General features: G+C 53.0%; 1 protein-coding gene across 4 annotated transcripts; it reads left to right on the plus strand.

Moving 5' to 3' along the window:
- Window positions 1-666: 666 nt before the first annotated feature.
- TPM2 (tropomyosin 2) lies at window positions 667-21,113 on the plus strand. Of its 4 annotated transcripts, none has more exons than XM_070939019.1 (9): window positions 667-899; window positions 1,249-1,374; window positions 10,703-10,836; window positions 12,808-12,925; window positions 13,033-13,103; window positions 13,762-13,837; window positions 14,806-14,868; window positions 18,695-18,764; window positions 20,885-21,113. In XM_070939019.1, the coding sequence occupies exons 1-9, from the start codon at window positions 786-788 to the stop codon at window positions 20,965-20,967; spliced, it is 855 nt and encodes a 284-aa protein (XP_070795120.1). In that variant the 5' UTR covers window positions 667-785; the 3' UTR covers window positions 20,968-21,113. The 4 variants fall into 4 exon arrangements, with proteins under 4 accessions (XP_070795120.1, XP_070795117.1, XP_070795118.1 ...); XM_070939016.1 differs by lacking the exon at window positions 13,762-13,837 and adding an exon at window positions 14,583-14,658 and having other exon boundaries at window positions 668-899; XM_070939017.1 differs by lacking the exon at window positions 20,885-21,113 and adding an exon at window positions 18,977-19,475 and having other exon boundaries at window positions 668-899.
- Window positions 21,114-21,612: the final 499 nt, after the last annotated feature.

A 21,612-nucleotide genomic window follows, 5' to 3' on the forward strand; every position in this document is an offset into this window, starting at 1 on the left:
TGTTCAATTCTCTCATTCCCAACTCCCAATCTGGAAGTGTGACAGGTTCCCCCACCCTTCCCCCAGGCCCGGGGACTTCTTTAGTCCTTGGTGTGTAGTACAAATGCAGGAAAGGAATTTATTCAGAAACCAGGTTACACGTGTTATTAATATCAAAGTCTGCCTAATGGAGGGAGATCCCTCCAACAGTCGATGCCCCCCCCCGATTCCCCCAAATCCAAAGGTTTTTGGACACCCTGTCTGCCGCCGAAGTTCTGGCAAAGCTCCCTGACACGGCTGGATAGCGAGGGGATGCGGGTAGGGTAGCTGCAGCCCAGGCTAGGCGCTGGCTGAGGGCTTCGGATGACTCTGCCTCCCGATTCCGGTGCTTTTGCGCCGAGATGCAGCAGCGGGACACCGTGGCTTGGTCACCCGATGTAGCAGGCCGCAGAGAAATCCGTGTCAGCGGGGTTTATGGAGCCTCTAGGCCGTCCTGACTCGGGAGGGGGAGGCGGGAATGCCGAAGCGTTTACGGCCAAACGGGGAGAGACGCGCTGCCCCTTGGCGGTCTGCCTTTCTCTCCCCGCCCGCAGGCCTGTCCGAGTTTGCCAGCTTGTCCCTAAAAGGTGCTGCTTGGTCGGCGGGGGAGGGACCGGCCCCTCCCCAGCTTTTAGGCAGCGCCAGAGGTCCGGGGCGTCCAGCCAGCACCCGCCGCTCCCGGCTCCACTCGGCTCTCTCGTCTCCGCCGCCCGTCTTCTCCTCTTTCTCCAGCCGTCCGTTTCGTCGGTCTCCCAGCCGCCGCCACCATGGAAGCCATCAAGAAAAAGATGCAGATGCTGAAGTTGGACAAGGAGAACGCGATAGATCGAGCCGAGCAGGCGGAGGGCGACAAGAAGCAGGCGGAAGACCGGTGCAAGCAGGTGAATCGCCCGCGACCCGACTGTCCCGGAGAAGCCGGACCCATCTGCAGTCTCTGACCCGGGCCCCCCGGCTCGCCAAGCCCCATTAACATACCTCCCCTCCGGGGCCCTGGGCTGGGGGACCCTGGGTGCCCTTCGGAAAGGCGAGGGACGCCCTTGGTCTCCCTCCCCCGTCTCCTAAGGTGGCGAGAGTCCAGGGGGACACTCCGTGGCTCTGAGTTCAGGTCGGGCCCGCCTCTCCCCAGCTCCCACCCTGTTAAGCTTCGCTGGTGGGCAGCAGTGTCCCAGGCACAGCATCTCCTGACTCCCTGCCGCCTTTTTCTTTCTTCCCCCGGCACCCACCCCATAGCTGGAGGAAGAGAAGCAGGGCCTGGAGAAAAAGCTGAAGGGAACCGAGGATGAAGTGGAGAAATACTCCGAAGCGGTCAAAGAAGCCCAGGAGAAGCTGGAGATGGCCGAGAAGAAGGCGGCCGACGTGAGTCGAGCGAAGGGCGGTGGGGCGGTGGGGCGGTGTCCAAGATCCGTGGGAGAGTGCTTTCGGGGTAAGGGTCGAGCCTGTGGGGCGGGGTTGGCCGGGGCGCACTGATGAGCAGCGGCAGATAGACGCGACGCCCCTGCAGGTATTCCGAGCGCTTTAAGCCTCGAGCAGCTGCTGCCTGCGGCGCCGGGGAGGGGCCTCGCAGCGTGTTCCGCGCAGAGTGCATAGAAGTGACCGGAGTTTAAGAGAAGCATCGGCGGGCGCCGCGCCAGCCGCCCGAAAATCTGACAATTTCTGAGTTCCCTTCGCTATTCCGGGCAGACCGGCTTTGACCCCTGCTGAGAAGGCAGCGCAGGTGGTCGCAGGCCGGTCGCGGGTAATGTTAACATCCAGCCTTCGCGAAGGCACTCGGGACCCTATAAATAAACGCTCCTTTCCAAGCCGGCCCCATGTCTGGGTGGAAACCAATCCGGGAAACTCAAGGAGCCGCTAAAACGTAGCCACCACTTGGAGGACAGCCAGCGCACATCCCGGCAGTCAAATACCCCAGCTGCGAACAGGACCCACGACTGGGAAGGTTGGCCTTGCCCGAAGGGAAAGCAACAGGCGACCCATCAAGAGACGAGGAAGAGGAAGGCAGCTTCTTCGTGGGGCCACCTCGGCCCTTCAATGCGCAGGCTCTTCCAAGCTGGTGCCCACTGGAGGAGCCAGGCTCGGCTGCTGAGATGGGCAAAGGGATCCCTCCTTCCAGTTATCAAGACCTGCCTGGAAACCATGCCTGCCTCTCTGGCACTGGGACCTGGCTCAGAGAGGAGCCCTTTCCCTGCATGGAGCAACTGGAGCTTCTCATCCCAAGGCATCCCCAGCATCAGGGAACTGCTTCCCCCTTGCCCCCAACCCATGAGCACCCAAAGCGCCCTCAAGACTCCTCTCCCCCCATCCCCTTAGACTAGAATCCCCACACTTCCTGGGGCCAGGGAATTCAGCAGAAGCTGAAAGAAAGATGAGCACTGCCGCCCTCCTCTGGCCTGCCTTCTCTCCCTCTCGCCTTTGCTCATATTTGGTGATTCCCTGAGCCAGGGGGAGGAGGTGGGGCTGACAGGGGGAGGAGCAATGCCTTGGAAAGTCCAGCCGCACCCTCTTTCATGGTGGCCCCATCGCCTCCTACTGCACCCCAGGGTCCCCCTGTGTCCTCCTTCCGTCCTTGTGCAGAACCCACTTTGCCCATCTTTCTGGATCCATGTGGTGCTGCTGGAGTGTTTGATTTTAAGGGAACCGAAAGTAAACATGCAGACACCTGTACCCTAGAGGTCTTAGAATGGTGTGAACCTATCACTCAGAGCAAGAATCAATCCAGCAGCAGAAGAACTGAATGGGAAAGGCTGCTCAGGATGGGTGAAGAAGTTCCTAAAGAAAAGCAGAATGGCAAGCAATTCTGGAGAGGAGAAAAAGCAGAAGACACTTAAAAAGCCAATGGGATTACACAAAAAGTGTAATAAAGATCTGAAAACAAGCAACCCAAATGAAAAGAGACTCGGGTCACACAGGAAGAGAACAGACAAGCAGTCTTGAATTGTTTGCTGGAATCAAGAAAGCAAAATCTCGGAAGAGTTTAGCAGAAGATGCTGTTGTGGCCCGTCAGCGGCCTGTGCAGCTAGTAGCTGATTCAGACAGCGAGGATCATATAAAGGGCTTTAGTTATATCCGAAATAAAAAGAGCCAGTCCTGCAGCTGCTCAAGGAAGAAAGCAACACACTTTCGGTCCACTCTCTTCTGTCCCTACCCCACCCCAACTGTTTTCCAACAGACATTTTGAGATATGGTCTGAAAGGCAGGAATGAAGTCTGAGACAAGAGAAACACCAGCCAGGTGGAGGAGAGCATCAAAGAGGCCTGGAGAAACACAAATATCTCTGCCTTCAAACAAATGGGGGAGGGGCAACAATAAACCACAGAAGCTTTCTGATATCTATGCCTTGGAAAACCACAGAACAGTTCATAAAAAGGCTGATCTATTCTGATGCGATAATCAACAGAAACCACCATGGATTTCCAAGAGAAATCTTGCCAGTCTTATTCAGTGTTTGATCATGTAAATTCCTTAATAGATTGTGGGAATGTATAGTCATAACACCAGTTGATTTCAGCAAAGCTGCACCCCCTACGATATGCTGATTAATGAACTGGTTGGATGGTCTTAGAATTAAAAACCTACAGGGCTGGCTTGAAAACAATCCTTGTAGCAAGGTGATCAAAGCTTTTGCATCAGGTTGGAGGGAAATTGCTTGGGTGCCACAAAGGTTAACCCAGTGGTGAAATCTAAAATTTGTTACTACCGGTTCTGTGGGCATGGCTTGGTGGTGGTGGGGATAATGTGACTGGGTGGGCGTGGCCATTTTTTTTTTTTTACTTTTAAAACCATTTTTTCTACAACCTCTTCAGCGAAGAAAAAATGCTTTCAAAAGGCTCTGACGATCCCAGCTGAGTTGCCTGATCGGCAGAGGTTTTTTTTCTTTTAAAAGCCTCTGCCAATCAGGTAACTCAGCTGGGATCATCAGTGGCTTTTTTTTTTTACTTTTAAAAGCATTTTTTCGGCTGAAGAGGTTGTAGAAAAAATGCTTTAAAAATTCTTTTAAAAAAGCCTCTGATGATTGCATGGCTCAGCTGGGCATGGGGGAGGGGGGCAGGGATTTTTGCTACCGGTTCTCCGAACCACCTGCCTCCATCACTACCGGATCGGGTGATCGGGTCCGAACCAGGAGCATTTCACCCTGGGTTAACCCTGGCTTCTCTAATCTCCTAATCTTCTCCTAATCTAATCTCCTAATCTAATCTTCTCTAATATTTTCATAAATGAGTTGAATGTTGATAAAATCTGCAGGCATTTCAGTTTTGATAGGATAGCTAATACCCCAGAGGACAGAAAAAATAATCAAAACTATTCTCGGAAGTTGGAGAAATGAGCTGAATAGAATGAATTTAACAAGACCAGTGCCATGTTTCTTCAAATACAATGCCATAATTTTAGCCAATGCACCCCACCACCACCAGATGTGGGATACCAGACTTGGAGCTGTACTTGCAAAAAAACCCTTTGGAATGGGGTGGACTGCAAATGAGTTGGAAACAATCATGTGACATGGCTGCCAAGACGAAAATCCTTAGGCTGCTGGACTATTATTCTAGGTCACTTGTGCTCCAAGGGCGGTTTTGTGCTTTAGGAAGGTACACTGAAATGACATTCCAGGGGCTGCCTTGAAGGACATCCCTCCTTTTCCAGGTTTGTCCTTCCATCTTTCCAATCTGTGGAATATGTCCACTTGTCCACAAGTGCTGCATCTCTGACCTCTGGCCAGCAGTTCAGCCACAGCTCAGCCTGGATGGCCAGACTCGGAAGAGCATCACAGTTCTGTCATAGGTTGTGACTCTCAACAGAGTTCCTGTTCGGCCCTGAACAGACAATTGAATGGACAAGCTGCCCTGTGAAGCAGCTGAGGGGAACAGACCGGTCCAAGACAGGCTGGGCTTAGTATGGTGCCAGGATGCCAGGAGGACTCTTGGCACCCACTCTTCTTGGGTAAGAGCAACATCAGGCAGGCTTAGCCAGGTTGCGAAAAGGAGAGGACCAGAGAGCAGGAGGGGAGCCTGCAGCCAGACAGAGGAGCAGGGGAAGTGCAGGCAACTGATAGAAAGGAGGGAGAAAAAAACCCAGAGCTGCTATCCCAAATCAAGTGTCAGCCAGTTTGAAGCCGAGGTCCCCACACAGATCCTTCCTTGGGACCAGCTGTGGAGAAAGGAATTCTTTTAAAAAGAATAGTGAGATTTAACTTGGAAGTTCAACGTGCTGCAGGAAACACTTCCTCACACTGCTTCTTCCTTCTAATTCTTCATATTGCTGTACACACTTGGAAGCCATGTTCCAAACTGGCCTTTGGCTGGCCCAAAACCAGAGTTCCTGCCTTTGCCCAGTAGCAAAGGTTTGCTGAGCGGATGGTTGGGAAAAGTCATTTCCTGTAACTCTGGAGAAGCAGAGAAGTTTCAAATGGGAGATGCCTTTATTTGCAACCCTCATCAGAGAGAAAGTGCCTTAGAGCTGCCTTCTGTGGGTTGAGAGAGCCACTTCCTGGGGTAATCTCTGCTGGCCCGAATTCTCTGCCTGCCCGCCTGCCACTGTGCTGCAGCAGGATTGCAGCTTGGTTTGCTTCAGGATTTTAAATGAACTTATACCACCTGGTTTCCGGCAGCAGAATCTCTGGGTTCACGACAACCCTGAGCCTTCCCTCTGCCCACCCCAGCTGAGAGCCAGACTCTTTCTTTCAGCTAGCTGGGCTTGAAAAAGGACGGAAAGATGGCAGCTGATGACATCAGTCAATACAAAACTCCCACCTGCCAAGTCCAAGTATATTTGAAGAAAATCCCAAATCCTCTTTAGAGAGTCTGCCAGTTTTTTTTTTTTTTTAATTTGATTTATATGCCGCCCTTCTCCGGAGACTCAGGGCGGCTTACAATGCGTTAAGCAATAGCCTTCATACTTTTGTATATTTATACAAAGTCAGCTTATTGCCCCCACAAACTGGATCCTCATTTAACCTACCTTAGAAAGGATGGAAGGCTGAGTCAACCTTGAGCCTTGGAGAGATTCGAACCAGCAGAAATTGCAGGCAGCTGTGTTAATTACAGGGTGCATTAAACCACTGTACTACCAGTTCTTCTAAGACAGATGGCAATGTGTTACTCAGTGCCTTGTGTGGCTATCTGGAGGCTTTGGCAGTTGAGAATGGGCTGTTTTGAGAGCGCTAGTCTGGCACACCTGTTTGTTCAAGGAAGAAACACTGGAGGTGGGTAGTGCCAGTCTCCAGTTACACCGCTAGGTGGCGTTGAACTTCGTTGGAAAGAAGGGCAAGTGGTGGGAGTCCCAGGGGAGTTCCCACACTTCCCCTGCTGGGGCCCTCTAGAGGCATCTCTAGCTTCGCCCTGCTACCCGCAGGGGCCCCCGGTGCGGCAACCCCAACCGGGCTGAGCGGGCTCTTTAAGGCAGGGCCTGGCCGGAAAAGCCGGTGGGGCGGGGAGAGGGGGAGGCGGCAACAGCGGCTCTAAGGGCCGCCTCGTTCCCTACCCTCCGTGCTTCTTCCTGCTGGGCGGGCGGGCGAGCGAGCGAGCGAGGAGCGAGCGAGCGGCAGAGGGAAGGAGGGCCAAGAGATCGCGGCCCGAGAACCCCGCCAGCTGGCCAGTCAGTCAGTTCGCTCCGCGTCCGCGTCCTCGGCGGGTCCAGCGGCCCTTCCCTGCCTCCCCTGCCGTCCGCCCGCCCGCCCGCCCCGATTCTGTGACCATGGCCGGGGGCAGCTCCATTGAGGCGGTCAAAAAGAAGATCCAGACGCTGCAGCAAGTGGCGGACGAGGCCGAAGAGCGCGCCGAGCACCTGCAGCGGGAGGTGGACGCCGAGCGCCAGGCCAGAGAAAGGGTGAGCGGCGAGCCCCCATGGGCATCGGGTGTGGACCCCGCAACGCCCGCCGGGCCCAGCTAGGGCTGCACCTTGTTCCTCTCCTAAGCACGTGCAGAGCCCATCGGGGCCTCAGCCCCACGGCCGGCCTCAAGGCCGAGCAGCAGGCGGCTCTTTCGGGAGCCAGGGGGAGCTCCGGCTGAGCCCTCCTCTTCGGATCGCCCTCCTATTCCCCCGCGAGCGGGCCCTGCCTTGCGCAGGTACGCCGCCTCCTGTTTTCTGGCTGGCTCGGCTGCTCCTTCCCTTCTCCGGGGCAATGGAAATTCTTCTGTGGCTCGAGCTGAAGCCCGCGGCGCGGAGGGAGCAGCGTCCGCAGCAGCTGGCTTTCGGGAGCCCGCGCTGCTCTCGGCTGCTGCTGGATGGGGGAGAAGCAGCCTCCTAGCCTCCCACTGAGCCAGGCCACGGTCACCTGGATAAGACCCGGGCGGGGAGCGGTCTGGCTGCTCCTGATTTCCTGTGGGGGGTCGACAAGAGAGTACTGGGCTGCGCGTGGACTTGCTTCCGCTTGCTACCCGGTCAGCTGAAACTTTGGGGGGGGGGTTAGGAGAGATCTCATAATATATATATTCGGAGTTCAGGATTGAAATGAAGGGTCTTGGTGGTCTCTGAGCTTGGCTGTTTTCTTGCAGATGTTCCATGACCCAAACTAGGTAACCACATCAGTGCTGGTGATGCTACCTGGTTACCTAGAGCACAGATAATATTACCTATTTTGGATAATGAAACATCTTCAAGAATACAACCAAGCTCAGAGACCACCAAGGATGCCTCATGGAGGAATGAAATGGCCTGGGGTGGCAGGACCCCCCCCCCTTTAATCTCCCCTTCCTGCAAGGTGTCATGTTTGGGGGGGGAGTCCATCTGCACAGCCTCCCCCAGAGATCCAGCATCTTGTGCACCAGGAGGGCTTCTTTGCTGAATGGACTTGAGGGGCTGCTGTCTTCACTACGCAAAGGATTTCAGAGCTGTTTTGAAGGTGCATCTAGTTCAGTTTTGTCTGCTCAGTTAACTGCTTTCTGGATCTTGTTGAACCCTCAGCATCCTTCGCTGTGCAATGCCATGTGGGTAACAAGGGGATTGCCCTGCCCCCCATGGCTGATCCAGACTTACTGTGCCTGTGCTTGGGCCCAGATGTGTGAACTGTTCATGCAGGGTATGGAAGTGAAGCTTTCCCTACTAGGCTCTGCTGTTTTGAGGCAGGTTGCCCTCAGAGGTGACCCACAGGCCTTGATGGTTCAGCAGGGATTGTCTCAGGCTTCCATAAAGCCACCTCAGGGCACTGGATGCCATGGGCAGATGTCAGCAGCCCAGAAAGGAGAGCCGAGTCTCTGGATGCAAAGACCACACCCTGGAAGGTGAAGCCATGAATTGGGCTGGGCTGCTTGGAACTTTTGTCCTATCCTCCTGCCCTGTGGCCTGGGCGCTCTGAGGCTCCTCTCCAGCCCAGGCTTGGTTGCTTCATCCTGGGGTTTGATTGCGCCCCCCCTTCCTCTCCAGCATGTTGTGTCATGCGCCAGTTTCCTGCTAAGCGCTCTCTCCAGAGCCCTGGGAAGAGGCTGCTTTTCTGACCCTAGGTATGGCTGAGTGGCTCCCGCCCCTGCAAGTTCTTGGGCCTCCCCCATGCCAGTGGCAGTTTGACCTGGCAGGATGCTCCTCCCTTGCCTGGAATGTGTGGAGTGGGGAGGCTGCCTCACTCCTCCTCCACTCTAAGCATGCAGCCCATCTCCATTGGGCTGTGGCTGCAATAAACAGGAAATCCTCCCCCCCCCCAGCTCCCATTGTCCTCCTCCTCTGGGGAATATGCTGCTCTGGGAAGGGGGGCATTCCTCCCGCTTTAGTCAACACTGCCTAAAAGAAAGCAGCAGGGCTTCCTCCCCACCCTTGCTGCTGCTTTACCCCTCCCCATCAGCCTTTGCAGGAGTTGAGTCAGACTGCCAGGAACAGCCTGTTAGGGAGGGGACCTGGAGTCCCAGGCAGTGTGTGGGAGCCCTACCCCCCATGCTACTCCATGGAGCTCCTGTTCTAGAATAAAGTCCAGCTGCATCCAGAGTGTCTCAACGGGGGTGAGGGAAGATCTTTTCCTTTTCCCCATCAGTGCTGCCGGAGTTGGCTGTGAGGCTGCCTTGCCCCAAACACTCGAGGTCCCTGGCTCCATTTTTATTCGTTTAGTGGGTTCATGGGTCACTTCCGGTTCCCAGCAGTCTTCCGGCCTGCCACGCCCAAGGTCCCACATTCTTCCTCCTCCTTTATGTAGTGTCTGCTGGCTTCTGGGGGCTGTACGGAGAGGCTACAAAGCCCATGGGGCAGCAGCAGGTTCCCAGGCCCCAAGGCAGGATGTAGGATGAGAGAGAAGGGGTAGGGTTGAGTAGGAGGAAAGCCAGCAGCTCTGCAGAGGGAGCCCTGGAGAGGCTGCCTTCTGTGTGGGGTGGGGGGGAGGGGGGAGGTCCTGGTGGGCAGTGATGCCCCATCACAGACGTGCCCAACAAAAACAGCCCTCTTTTCTCATATAGCCGGGCACTGCCCTACTCCACCTCTCCTCATCCACTACTCTGCCCTTGGGGCGGCTCTTCCTCCTTCCTTCCCTGCCCACCAGGTGCCCCTTCCCCCTTCCATTCCCTCAGGGCTGAGCTGCAAAGGGACACTCAAATCCCTAACCAAGCTTAGTTGGTGGGTCAGCAAAAGCTGACCGGTTGAGGTGCTGGGTACATGCAGCTGTTCAGAGGGGTGGAGGCGCCACCCCCATTCTGTGGGAGGGGGACATTCCCTGATGTTAGCAGGAATTTACAAAAGGCAAAGGGACTGTTTGGGAAATTGGATCCCAGGGTCATTAGATTTCCGGGCTAATAAGGCGCTGCATATCATCTGGGAGTGATAAGTTACTAGTGCGCTTCCCCCTGCGCACCTACACGTGTGCATTGCAGTCAACAGCCTCGCGGCAGTCTTCTCTTTCTCTGCTTCTGAAATACATTCCTTCTGCCATCCTCCAGAAAAGGGTTCCTGCATGTTTTTATCGATTCTAATAGAAGGGCAACCTACAAATCAGTTAAGTCGGTCAATAAAGGACAGGAAAGTTCCAAATACTGAGGTCTATTTCCTGTATTGTTGAAGCAGGATCCATCAGGGTAGGCTGGGCATTGTCAGACCCATAAGTAGATTCAGACTATGAAATCCACGGGAAGGGTAAAAGGGCTTTTATTGAGATTGGCTATAATAATAGAATCTTGCAGGCCAGATTGAGGGGTGCCTCCTTCCTCTTCCTGTGAATTAGGGAGGCATCTGCCGGAGCCTCTTCTGAATATTACTGGTCTGCTGGGGCCCGAAGGCTCTTCCACCCCTTATTGCTCCATCAAGGTCATCTTCCCAGAGGCCTACAGGAGCGCGTTTGGTGTGCTTGGGGCTTGCAAAGCAGGGCCAGGAATAGAGTTCCTCAGCACAATCTGAGGCTGGAGGGCTGTACTCGGGGTCAGGGCTGACCTTCTGGGTGTGGGTCTAGGTTTAATCCTGGAAGTTTCTCTGAGGAGGGCAGAAAATGTGCTTCTCTGGCTTACTCTGATGTTGTTGTTGCCTGCCAAGACCCTTGCCAGGCAGCTCCTAGAAATCAATCACCTTTGGGGGATCTTGTACTGGATGGCTCGGTGGAGGGGGGTTCTGGTATTTGTGGGAAGAATGACCAACTCAGTCTGGATGAAGGGTGGTATTGGGTCCCCACCTGGACGTGTGGGGAGTGAATCTTCTGAAGTGTAAGTTGTGATGAGACTACTCTGGCTGTCGGTGTAAGCTTTAAGGAGGGAGAGGGTCTGGTCTCAGGGCACTCATTTCTTTGCAGGCCGAGTCAGATGTGGCATCTCTGAACCGCCGTATCCAGCTGGTGGAAGAGGAGCTGGACCGAGCACAGGAGCGCCTGGCCACCGCGCTGCAGAAACTGGAGGAGACAGAGAAGATGGCTGATGAGAGCGAGAGGTGGGACTGAGGTTCATTAGGAGGCAAGCGAGGATCCTTCCTCTGATCAACCCAGATGAAGCCATGGGGCTGCTGGGAAGGGCTGGAAGGTCCTTGTTTTTACTGAAGGTATTAGAAGAAAATAAGTGTAGCCCAAGAAATCTGCTTCTAAGAGAAGATCCTCCCGTGCTATGAAGTGTGTTGGGCAGCCAGGGTCCTCCAAGCATTTTTCGGGTGGTTGCTTCAGCGTCTTCCCACCTGATACAGAGAGTCTTCCATGAACATTCTCTGCTATGTATTTCGAGGACGCCCTCATGGTCGTTTGGGAGGGGTCCATCTGACTGCCATTTTGGGGATTTGGTTGTTCTCCATATGCAGAAAATATGACCTGCAAATTGGAGTCCCCTGTGTGCAGCAATGTTATGTAGCTTGCAGAAACTCTTTGGAGCACTTCTTTGTTAGTAACAGGGTCAAAATAGTGAATCTTTAGGGTTCAGTAGAGGCATCTTTGTTGGAAGACGTCGAGTCTCGTTATACTTGCTGATGCCTTCCGGGTCTCGCTGGCATAAATGGCTGTTGGGCTCACGAAAGAGGCGAGCAAAGGAAGTTTTTCAGGAGAAGGCAGGTGTAATAATCCAAGTCGCTCTTCAGCCCCATTCTGCCTGTCTAGCTGGCTGCAGAGAACTTTGTTGGGTTGCCTGAACCTGAACCCAGGGCTTTTTTAAAAAAATTTTTTTTTATTTTTTAGACCAACATTTAGTACATCAATTATCTCTTCCCTGTGACATCTCGGTGTTATCTTCCATAGTTCTTTCTTCTTCTGTGTAGTTATTATTTCCTCTATCTTGATCCTTATACAATCCATAATATCAATTCGTCACTAATACATACATACTTATATACTTAATCATTTATATCTCTTATCCAACCAATGATAGAAATAATTCCAAATTTTAAAATATTCTGAGTCTGTTAATCTGTTCATTTCAGCACAGTCTACATTTTTTAAAATTACTTCTTCCAAAGATATTTTCTCTGCTTTCCAATTTTGTGCAAAAACAATCCTTGCAGCTGTTATTACATGTATTATCAAATAAGCATTTTCCTTGCTCGTTTTTTCTGGTAGGATGCCCAATAGAAACAGCTCTGGTTTAAATTCAATACGATAATGTAGCTTTCTTCCAACCATGTCTTAATTTTACCCCAATAGTTTTTGGCTTCTGAACATGTCCACCACATATGATAATATGATCCTGGAAGTTGATGAGACTTCCAACATTTGGCTGATTTATCTTGAAACATTTTTGCTAATTTCTCAGGTGGCATATGCCATCTATAAAACATTTTATATTGATTTTCCTTGTATGCAATGGACATCGTTAATTTATAATTCCTTTCCCATAGTTGTTGCCATTTTTCCAAATCAATTGAATATCCAAAATTTCTTCCCCAATGAAGACAATTTCTTCATTGTCTCTTTTACATGCTCCTCCCCTAATTCAATACTAAGTAGAAACTTATAAAACTTTTTTATTAAATTATCGTCCGTTCCTGTGAGTATCCCATCCAACTCAAGTCTTTTCCATATAAAAACCATGTGATTTAGCATCTTTCTCATATCTTGTTTGTATCTGCATATACATATACCAGTCTGTCTCAATCCCCTGTGCTTCTAGTTCCTTTTCTCCTCTCAATTCCCCCTTGTCTGTTAGTAAATCCTTATATCTAAGAACCCAGGGCTTTTGAAGCACTGAACTTGTGAACTGTTCCATGAGATGGAGGAGGGGGTCAAAGGCAACACAGGAGCTGTGGGGACTTCAGTCAAAGCCCAGGGAGCCACAGTGCAAGGTTGGGCACTCCAGGTGCTGAGCAGAAACTAATGGGCAAGGCAGGATGGGCTCGTGTGCACAGACACTTGTGTCGAGGTTGTGGTCAATTCTCCAGGTCAGCAGCTGCAGGAGGGCTTTCTTGACTGGGACTTGTTTCCCCCAGAGGCATGAAGGTCATCGAAAATCGAGCCATGAAGGATGAGGAGAAGATGGAACTGCAGGAGATGCAGCTGAAGGAGGCCAAACACATCGCTGAAGAGGCAGATCGCAAGTATGAGGAGGTGAGCCCTGAGGGCCGGGGATGGGAGATGTCAGCCATGGCCCTGGCTGCCTTTCGGGGGGGGGGGGCATCCAGCCCACCCGTTTGATGTGGCCCTTTGCTTGCCAGGTGGCCCGTAAACTGGTGATCCTGGAGGGGGATCTAGAGCGCTCTGAGGAGAGGGCAGAGGTGGCCGAGAGGTGAGTACAGCCACAGGAGCTGCCAGCTACTTTGTCTGGCCATGGAGTTGGGAGTGTAGGGAGCCCAATGGGCAGGGGGCATCCTTTGGGGGAATCAGCCAGCTTTCCTCTCCCTCCCTTCCCCTGCTGTGGGGAGAAACACATAGCTTCCTCTCTCACAATCGGTCCGTTTCTCGGCTCCCATTCGAGAAAGCATCCCAAGCCTCCTTCAGCCCCTGCGCTACTTTCCTCTCTTCTCCGCAGAGAACTGATGGGCCAGAGTGGGCTGGGATGCAGGGTGGGTCCCTTGTGTGCAAGTGGGGAGATGGCCCCTGCTCCCCTGCATGGTGGTCCTTCCACCTTCTCTGATCTTGCTGTCAAGAAGACGGGCGCCAACGTCCTTGTCTTAACTGTGCTCCTGACTTCAGATGATCTCTGAGGCCTCTTCCAACCCTGCATTTCTAGGAAGGAGCAAGACAAATGGTGCTGACAGGATTCAGAGGTGCCAGGTGGCTTCTATCTTGGCACAAACATAATTTGTGCCCCTTTGATGGCTTCTCCACATTTTGAGTTCTGAGCAGCCCATCCTGGGCATACGTTGGGGCGGGGGGTGGGCAGCCCTGGCTGTGTTGATCATGCTGGCCTTCTCCTCCGGCTAAACCTTGCGTTGCCTCCCCAGCCGTGTGAGGCAGCTGGAAGAGGAGCTGCGTACTATGGATCAGGCCCTCAAATCCTTGATGGCTGCAGAGGAAGAGGTACTGAGTAGGGGCTCTCCTGCCCTCCTCTTCCTCGTCTCTTTCACGCCCTTGCTGCGCTCTCTCTCCTCTCCTGCTTTTCAGCTGGTCCTCGGTCTTGAGCCTTTCTACTTTCTTCTGCCCCCACTGCTGAGTTTCTCTGGCTGGCCTCTCTCCTGGACGCTGCCTGTTCCAGTGGGGGCTCAGGGCTGGCTGCACTCCCATGGCGGAGATGGCAAAGGGACATGCAGATGGCCTGCTCTGCTGAGCAGCACCGTAGGTGCCCCTTGTGGCCCAGCTTTTCCTTGGAGGACGCAGAGGCAATGGGGGTGGGTGGTGTAGTGTGTGTGGTGGGGGGGAGGGGGGCTAAACAGCAGCATCTTCCCACAGAAGCAGCCATCTCAGCCTGGATCACACTGGGAAGGTGACACAACAGCCTCTTCTCATCCCGTGGATGGAAAGGCAGGCTGGGCATCTATCTCCCAAGGGCAGGCACTTAAGGGGAGCCTGTTCCCCAGACTTCCCATGTCTGAAGCTGGCTGGCTTGGAAGACACGTGGGAAGAAGGTTCTCCTGGAGCCCCCCATTCCAGCTGGTTTCGTGCAGCTCAGTTTCCAGCCCTGCAGGAAGAATCTCTCTGGCCCTCTTCCTGGGAACCCCCTTTTTTCTCTCTACTGATGCTCTCCCTCCCCTCTTTCTCTCTCCTCCTTTCCTTCCTTCCTTCCTTCTGTCCTGCCTCTGCCTCTCTCTGTCTGCCTGGGACACAGTAAATGCGGGGACCTTGAGGAGGAACTGAAAATTGTCACCAACAACCTCAAATCTTTGGAGGCTCAAGCTGACAAGGTAGGGGGAGGGGCAGGTGGGGGGAGCTGTAAGAGAGAGGGTCTCCCAGCAGTGCAAAGGCTTTGTGTGGGGAGCAAGGGGGAAGCGGGGGCTGCAGGCTGCTGCACCTCATATTTTAGCCCTCCTCTCTCTTTCCTCTCTGCCAAGTATTCCACCAAGGAGGATAAATACGAGGAGGAAATAAAGCTGCTGACAGACAAGCTGAAAGAGGTGAGGGGAGACACTGCTTCTCCTGGGAGAGGCACTCCATATGTGTGGGGTGGGGAACAGATGGAGGATCTGGCTCTGAAGGGTCTGCAGGGGGTGCTCAGTGCCCGGCCTTGGCAGGCAGGCAGGGAGGGACAGGCTGCTGACATGCACCCCCCCAGCCCCCCAGCAGCAGCCCAGAAAAGAGGAAGCTCAATAATTTAATTTAATTTAATTAATTTAATTTAATTTAATTTAATTTAATTTAATTTAATTTAATTTAATTTAATTTAATTTAATTTAATTTAATTTAATTTAATAATTTAATTTAATTTAATTTAATTTAATTTAATTATTTAATTTAATTTAATTTAATTTAATTTAATTTAATTTAATTTAATTTAATTATTTAATTTAATTTAATTAATTTAATTTTTAATTTTTAATTTTTTAATTTAATTTAATAATTTCATTTCATTTCATTTCATTTCATTTCATTTCATTTCATTAATTTATCACATTTCTATGCCGCCCAACTCCCAAGGGACTCTGGGCGGCTTACAGCAAAAATAATGCGAACAATGAACATATTATTAAAAAAATATATAAAAAACATTTTAAAAACATTAAAAACCCATGCACACCATTCATGTCCGGATCTCGCAAGATTGCAACAGCGAGATCAACGGCCCCAGCCTGCCGGAAAAGCCAGGTCTTCATCGCTTTCCGGAAGGCCAATAGGGTGGGGGTGGTCCGGATCTCAGGAGGTAACTGGTTCCAGAGAGCTGGGGCAGCCACAGAGAAGGCCCTCCCCCGCAGGTCCGCCAGCCAGCATTGTTTAGCTGACGGGACCCGGAGGAGACCAGCTCTGTGGATCTTACCGGTCTCAAAGATAGCCTGGCCCTGAGCCATGTAGGGCTTTAAAGGTAATAACCAACACCTTGAATTGTGCCCCGGAGACCAATAGGGAGCCAGTGCAGCTCACAGAGAATTGGTGTAATGTGGGTGTATATAGGTGCACCCACAACAGCTCGCATAGCTGCATTCTGGACCAACTGTAGTCCCCGAACACTCTTCAAGGGTAGCCCCATGTAGAGCGCGCTGCAATAATCTAACCGTGAGGTGACAAGGGCATGAGTGACTGTGAGGAGAGCCTCCTGATCCAAGTAGGGTTGCAATTGGTGCACCAGGCGAACCTGTGCAAAGGTCCCCCTAGCTATAGCTGCCAGATGTTGCTCTAATCTTAGCTGTGAGTCTAGGAGGACACCCAAATTGCGAGCCCGTTCTGAGGGGGACAATTTCTCCCCCCCAGAACCAAGGATGGACAGTTGACATAGACTTTAGGAGGCAATACCCACAGCCACTCGGTCTTGTCTGGGTTAAGTCTAAGCCTGTTGACTCCCATCCAGACCCTCACAGCCTCCAGGCACCGGCACATCACATCCACCGCTTCACTGAACTGACACGGGGTGGAGATATACAGCTGGGTATCATCAGCATATTGCTGATACCCCACCCCGTATCGTTGGATGATCTCACCCAGCGGTTTCATGTAGATGTTAAATAGGAGGGGGGAGAGGACCGAGCCCTGAGGCACCCCACAAACGAGGGGTCTAGGGGTCGACTGCTGTCCTCCTGCCAACTGTGACTGACCAGAGAGATAGGAGAACCACCGTAACACGGTGCCTCCCACTCCCAACTCCCTTAGTCGTCCTAACCATGGTCAATAGTATCGAAAGCTGCTGAGAGGTCAAGTAGCACCAAGATAGAGGAGCACCATCTCAGGCTCGCCAGAGGTCATCCCTCAGCGTGACCAAAGCAGTTTCCATGCTGTAGCCAGGCCTGAAGCCAGAATGAAAATGGTCTAGATAATCCGTTCAATCCAATGACCGAACGACAAGCCGAGAGTAGGAGCTGAAGTGCCACCACTTTCTCTACAACCTTTCCCACAAAGGGTAGGTTGGAGACTGGACGAAAGTTCTTTAATTCTTCTGGATCCAGGGAAGGCTTCTTGAGGAGGGGCCTTACAATCGCTTCCTTTAATGGTTTGGGGAAGGACCCTTCCCTCAAGGACGCGTTAACTAAAGCCTGGAGCCAGCCTCGTGTCACCTCCTTGCTGGCCGAAACCAGCCAGGAGGGACACGGGTCCAACAAACAAGTGGAGGAACTCATCGCTCCTACAGCCTTGTCCACTTCCTCAGGAGTCACAGGCTCAAATTCATCCCACACAATGGGACTAAGACCTGCCCCCGTTATCTCGGTCGGAATTGCCCAATTAGAGTCCAGGTCCATCCGAATCTGAGCGACTTTATCTGACAGAAACTGCACAAACTCCTCAGCTCTACCCTGCAAGAGCTTCTCCACTCCCCCTACATTAAGGAGGGAACGAGTCACCCTAAATAGGGCGGCTGGGTGCAAATCAGCGGGTGCAATAAGTGCGGAAAAATGCGAACATTTTGCCGCCCGTATCGTCACTAAATAAGTCCTAATAAAGGCTCTTAAGAGTGTTCGGTCAGATTCGGAGTTACTGGTCCTCCAGCGTCGCTCTAGACGTCTCTTCTGGCGCTTCATTTCCCAGAGCTCCTTGGTAAACCAGGGAGCTTTCCTGGATCCACTGCCATGGAGAAGTCGCAAAATAAAGAGCGGAAATTCTCTCTGCAGGGGGAACCTGCACCAAGAAAGCTGTCAAGTCCCTTGTGGGGAGGGGACAGGTGCTTTCATCAGAGGCCCCCTACACTGGCTCCTGTCCCCTCTGTTGCTGTGGTCTCCGTTTGTGGCCTGACCACCCAGAGCTGCTGCCCTTCCTTCTTTCTTTCCTTCCCAGGCTCTAGGCAGTTTACGCCACAGAGGTGCCAGAGCTCCTCCCTGCTCAGGGCTGGGGGGGAGCTCCATCCCCTCTGCTGAACACCTGGCTTCCCACTTCCCCTGGCCCAGGCCTGTTCGGGAAGTCCAGAAGGCTGCCCCAGGCCCTGCTGCTTCTTTACCCAGAGCGAGAGGATGGAAAGGCAAGCGGGAGGCAGCGGACGTTTTCCTAGGGGTGATGGACATCTCTGCCCTCACCTGGCATGGCCAGACCGCTGTGTCTGGGCGGTCTGGCAGAACCACCGCTGTCCCTGCCCTTATTCTCTTTAGACTCATCCTGCTCAGATGTGAAGGGCAGCAGGGAGCAGGTAGGACAGGGTGCAGCTAAAATTCAAATTCAAATCTTTATTGTCATGCACAACATATGTGCAATGAGATTGGTTGAGCTCCCTCAGTGCACCCCCCACAACACAACACAACTCACAATGAAGACAGAAAATCCCTAACCCAATAAATCATATTAATAAAACACCCAGTCCTATTGCACCAGTGTGAACATTAATTGTTTTTAATGTTTGTATTGTATGTTTTAAGCTGGCTGTACACCGCCCTGAGTCCCTCGGGAGAAGGTGCGGTATATAAATTTGAAATAAAATAAAAAATAAATAAAAATAAAGATGTTACACATTGCGCTGGGCCTGCAGTCCATCATACTACATAGTTATGATGTTATTTCTCATTCAGGAGTCTGACAGCCCATGGATAAAAACTGTTCTTCAGCCTGTTTGTATGGCTGGCTATACTTCTATATCTCCTTCCCGATGATAGGAGGGTAAAGAAGTGATGAGCAGGGTGAGAGTCATCCCTGAGGACTTTCCTCACGCTTCTAAGGCAGCGAGCCAGAGGAGGGATCATGGCCTACTTTGGGGGTCCCGAATGGGGAGTCAAGAGTACCACATTCTCCAGCAGCTCAGTGTGGCTTCTGGACAGCTCCTTGATTTCTGGCTTTCTGTAAACTTCCCCCTGCCCCTTTCCTCTTCCCCCACAGGCTGAGACTCGGGCGGAGTTTGCTGAGAGGTCTGTGGCAAAGTTGGAGAAAACCATTGATGATTTAGAAGGTAAGTCCCCCTTCTGCTCCCTTAGCGCTTGGCTTGGGGGTCGATGAGTGGGGGGCTATAGTGAGATATCAGTGCCTCTGCGCAAGAGTCCCCCCTTCCCCTCTTCCTTCCTCTCACTTTCACTCTTTTCTCCCTCCTCCTCCTCCCTCACCACTGCCTGGCTGTCTCTCACCCCCTGCCTTACGTCCACCCTCCCTGCACGCTGGCTGCAGACGAGGTCTATGCCCAGAAGATGAAGTACAAGGCCATCAGTGAGGAGCTGGACAATGCGCTGAATGACATCACCTCCCTCTGAGCCCCAGCACGGCCGCACTGCCCTGTCCTGCCACCCCTTGGCACCCCCTCCTTCTGCAGATGCCTTGTCAGCTCTCTCCCCTTCCCCATACTTCTCCACCCTGGGGGAGGGTGGGGTGATGGGGTGGGGGTGGGGGTTTCCATGGAGGGAGTGGGGGTTTTCTGTGCACAAGTGCCTTAGGGCTGCACTCTTGGGGGCTGGCTGTGTTAAGAAAGCAGTCTGCCTTATGTAGGGTGGGAGATTCGGTGGGCCAGGGAGAGGCCCCTGCCTGGGTAGGACGGGAAGGCAACAGACCCCAGGCCCCTGCCGGACCCTCCTGGCTCTGCTTGTCCCTCCCCCTTACCTGTCTTCCATGGTGCCTTCCATGTTCTGTTCTCATCTTCTTCGTTTCAATAAACATCTCTCAAGCTCTCCTCCTCCTCTCTCCATTTCTGTCTCTTCATTTAAACCCTTTGGTTGTGCCCATCAAGCCTCATGAGCATCGGGCCTGCTGCCCCCCTCGCCCTTTTGGGTCAAGCATAGGTTGGGGGAGTAATGGAGCCAAGTTTCCTCGCCAGGAGCTAGTCTCATGTTTCTCTGGCTTGGGGTTCCCAGGGTGGTGGGTGAGGACCCAGATGAGGTCCAGGCAAGGCATGGGGAGCAGCTCCAGGCGTCCCAGGCTCAGCTGTCTGCCAGTGCACCAAAAGTGGGAGCCGAGCTGCCCTCCCTCCCATGGGTGCAGCAATGAGAATCAGTCAGTGTTGTTTCCAGAATGACACCCTGGCACCCCGCAGCAGCACCTGCGTTTAGAAGGGGCTCCCAGGCCTGCCTCCCCAAGCGGATGTTTCCTGCTTCCATGCCTGCACTTGTTCGAGGGGAGCAAGGTGGAAATTGGGGGTGGGTGGGTATTAGTTCACTGGCTGTCTCAGGAGAGCAGCAGCCTTCTCTGGGGGTCTGGGAGAGGCTTCGGGGAGGGGGTGTGAATCGGGCACCTGGCCTCCCTGGTTTCTGTTTTCCTCTGCACTGACGGCTGTGTCTTCCTTCCTTCCTTCCTTCCTTCTCTTTTTCTCGCCACCACCGACGCCTCGGCCTCTTCTCTAGCACGCTTCCAGCAGGAGGCAGAGAAAAACCGTCTCCTTGCTAGAGAACTCCGGCTGGTCCTCAACGGCCTCCACAACTGAGTTAGCATCCTGGGAGGATCCCTCCTGCTCTCAGGGGTGGACGGGGCTGTAGCAACACTTTGCAGCTAGTGCTGTGTGTCCCTGTGGGAGGGTTAAGGGCTCATGCCCAGGCTGCATCCAGGAAAGAGGGAAAGCCTTTGCTCTCCACCAGCCTGGCAGCAGATGCTTGGAGGGGTGTGTGTGTGCCCAGGAATGGTTTGTTCCTAGTGGGGAGAGGATGAACTCCACACATCATTGCCGCTGGGGGCAGCATCTGGAGGGAGCATCTATCTGGGCTGGAGAACTCGGGGTGGGGCACAGTCCTGGTTAGTGGTGGCCCCTCCATTTTTCTACCTTCTCTGAGTAGTTGCTGCCATCTCACTGTCTTAGCACCCTCAGCCAGCTATGGTGCACCTGGTTGGTGTTGTGGGCTTGGCCTGGCCTTCTCTTAGCAACCAGGGGGGAGAAGGCTGCCCGCTAGCATCTCGGGCAGCCCCTTCTAAGTAGCCTGGCATCCTTGTAGCTGCTGCTCTTCTTCGGAAGACATGAGACTGACATGCCCCTTGGGTGTATGTGTGTGTCTGTGCGTGTGCCTTCCTTTCTTCCTCTCACTTGGATGGCTCTCAATCTGGCTCTGTGCGCCTGCGTCTGGATGCGTGTGTCCGTCGTTTGCCTTGTGTTTGCAGAAAACCTGGCCAGTGCCAAAGAGGAGAACGTCGGCATCCACCAGGTCCTGGACCAAACTCTTCTTGAACTGAACAATCTCTGAGGGACTGAGCTGCGCCTGCCCCCTGCCCCCATCCATAGCTCTGGGAGGAAGGATGGCTTCCTGCAGCCCAGGCTGATGCCATTCCCTGTGCAGTTGGTTCAGTGCCTCCCTTTCCAGTGCAGATATTAAAGCAAGCTGAGCAGTGAGGGTGGTGTGTACCTGTGTAATTTGTGGAGCTGGGTGCGAGCGGGTTCCGCCAGCTGCCGCTGTTTCACTGTCTGATCTCCGGGGTGGGGTCCTGATCTCTTTGTTGTTAATGGCCTGCTGGGCATTGGAAAGAGGGCTTGTGAGGGTCCTTGGACCAGCCACTAAAACTATCCAAGTCTTGAAAACCAGAGTTGGTGTTCTCTGGTTTTGACACACGAGATATTCCTGCATGCTGAAGTGTCTCACTAGAATCCAGCAAACTTTTTGCCACCCCGAACCTTTCAGGGGTGGAATCAATCCATCCAGCTCCACCTAACCTACCTTCAATAGGGCTGCCTTTGGTTTTCCCATGGGGAGGCTGTGAGGGTATGGCTCACCTCGGTGTCCTCCAGGCCATTGTTGAGAAATGGCCCTGTACCAATCTCCTCCAGGAAGCAGAGGAGGCATCTTTAGGCATCTGGTGTGATTGGGGCCCTCTTGTGAACTCCCTTCCCCTCT

The sequence above is a fragment of the Pituophis catenifer genome, unplaced genomic scaffold (assembly GCF_029215685.1).
Source record: "Pituophis catenifer annectens isolate HBS135680 unplaced genomic scaffold, rPitCat1.0.hap2 SCAF_2, whole genome shotgun sequence".
In the NCBI taxonomy this organism is placed as follows: domain Eukaryota; kingdom Metazoa; phylum Chordata; class Lepidosauria; order Squamata; family Colubridae; genus Pituophis; species Pituophis catenifer.

What these genes read in the sequence shown, in the direction of transcription:
- TPM2 (XM_070939019.1), top strand. Translation starts at nt 786, where the DNA reads ATGGAAGCCATCAAGAAAAAGATGCAGATGCTGAAGTTGGACAAGGAG. An exon ending in CAGATCGCAAGTATGAGGAG is followed by an intron (nt 12,926 to 13,032) that starts GTGAGCCCTGAG and finishes TTTGCTTGCCAG; the next exon opens with GTGGCCCGTAAACTGGTGAT. An exon ending in TGACAGACAAGCTGAAAGAG is followed by an intron (nt 14,869 to 18,694) that starts GTGAGGGGAGAC and finishes CTTCCCCCACAG; the next exon opens with GCTGAGACTCGGGCGGAGTT.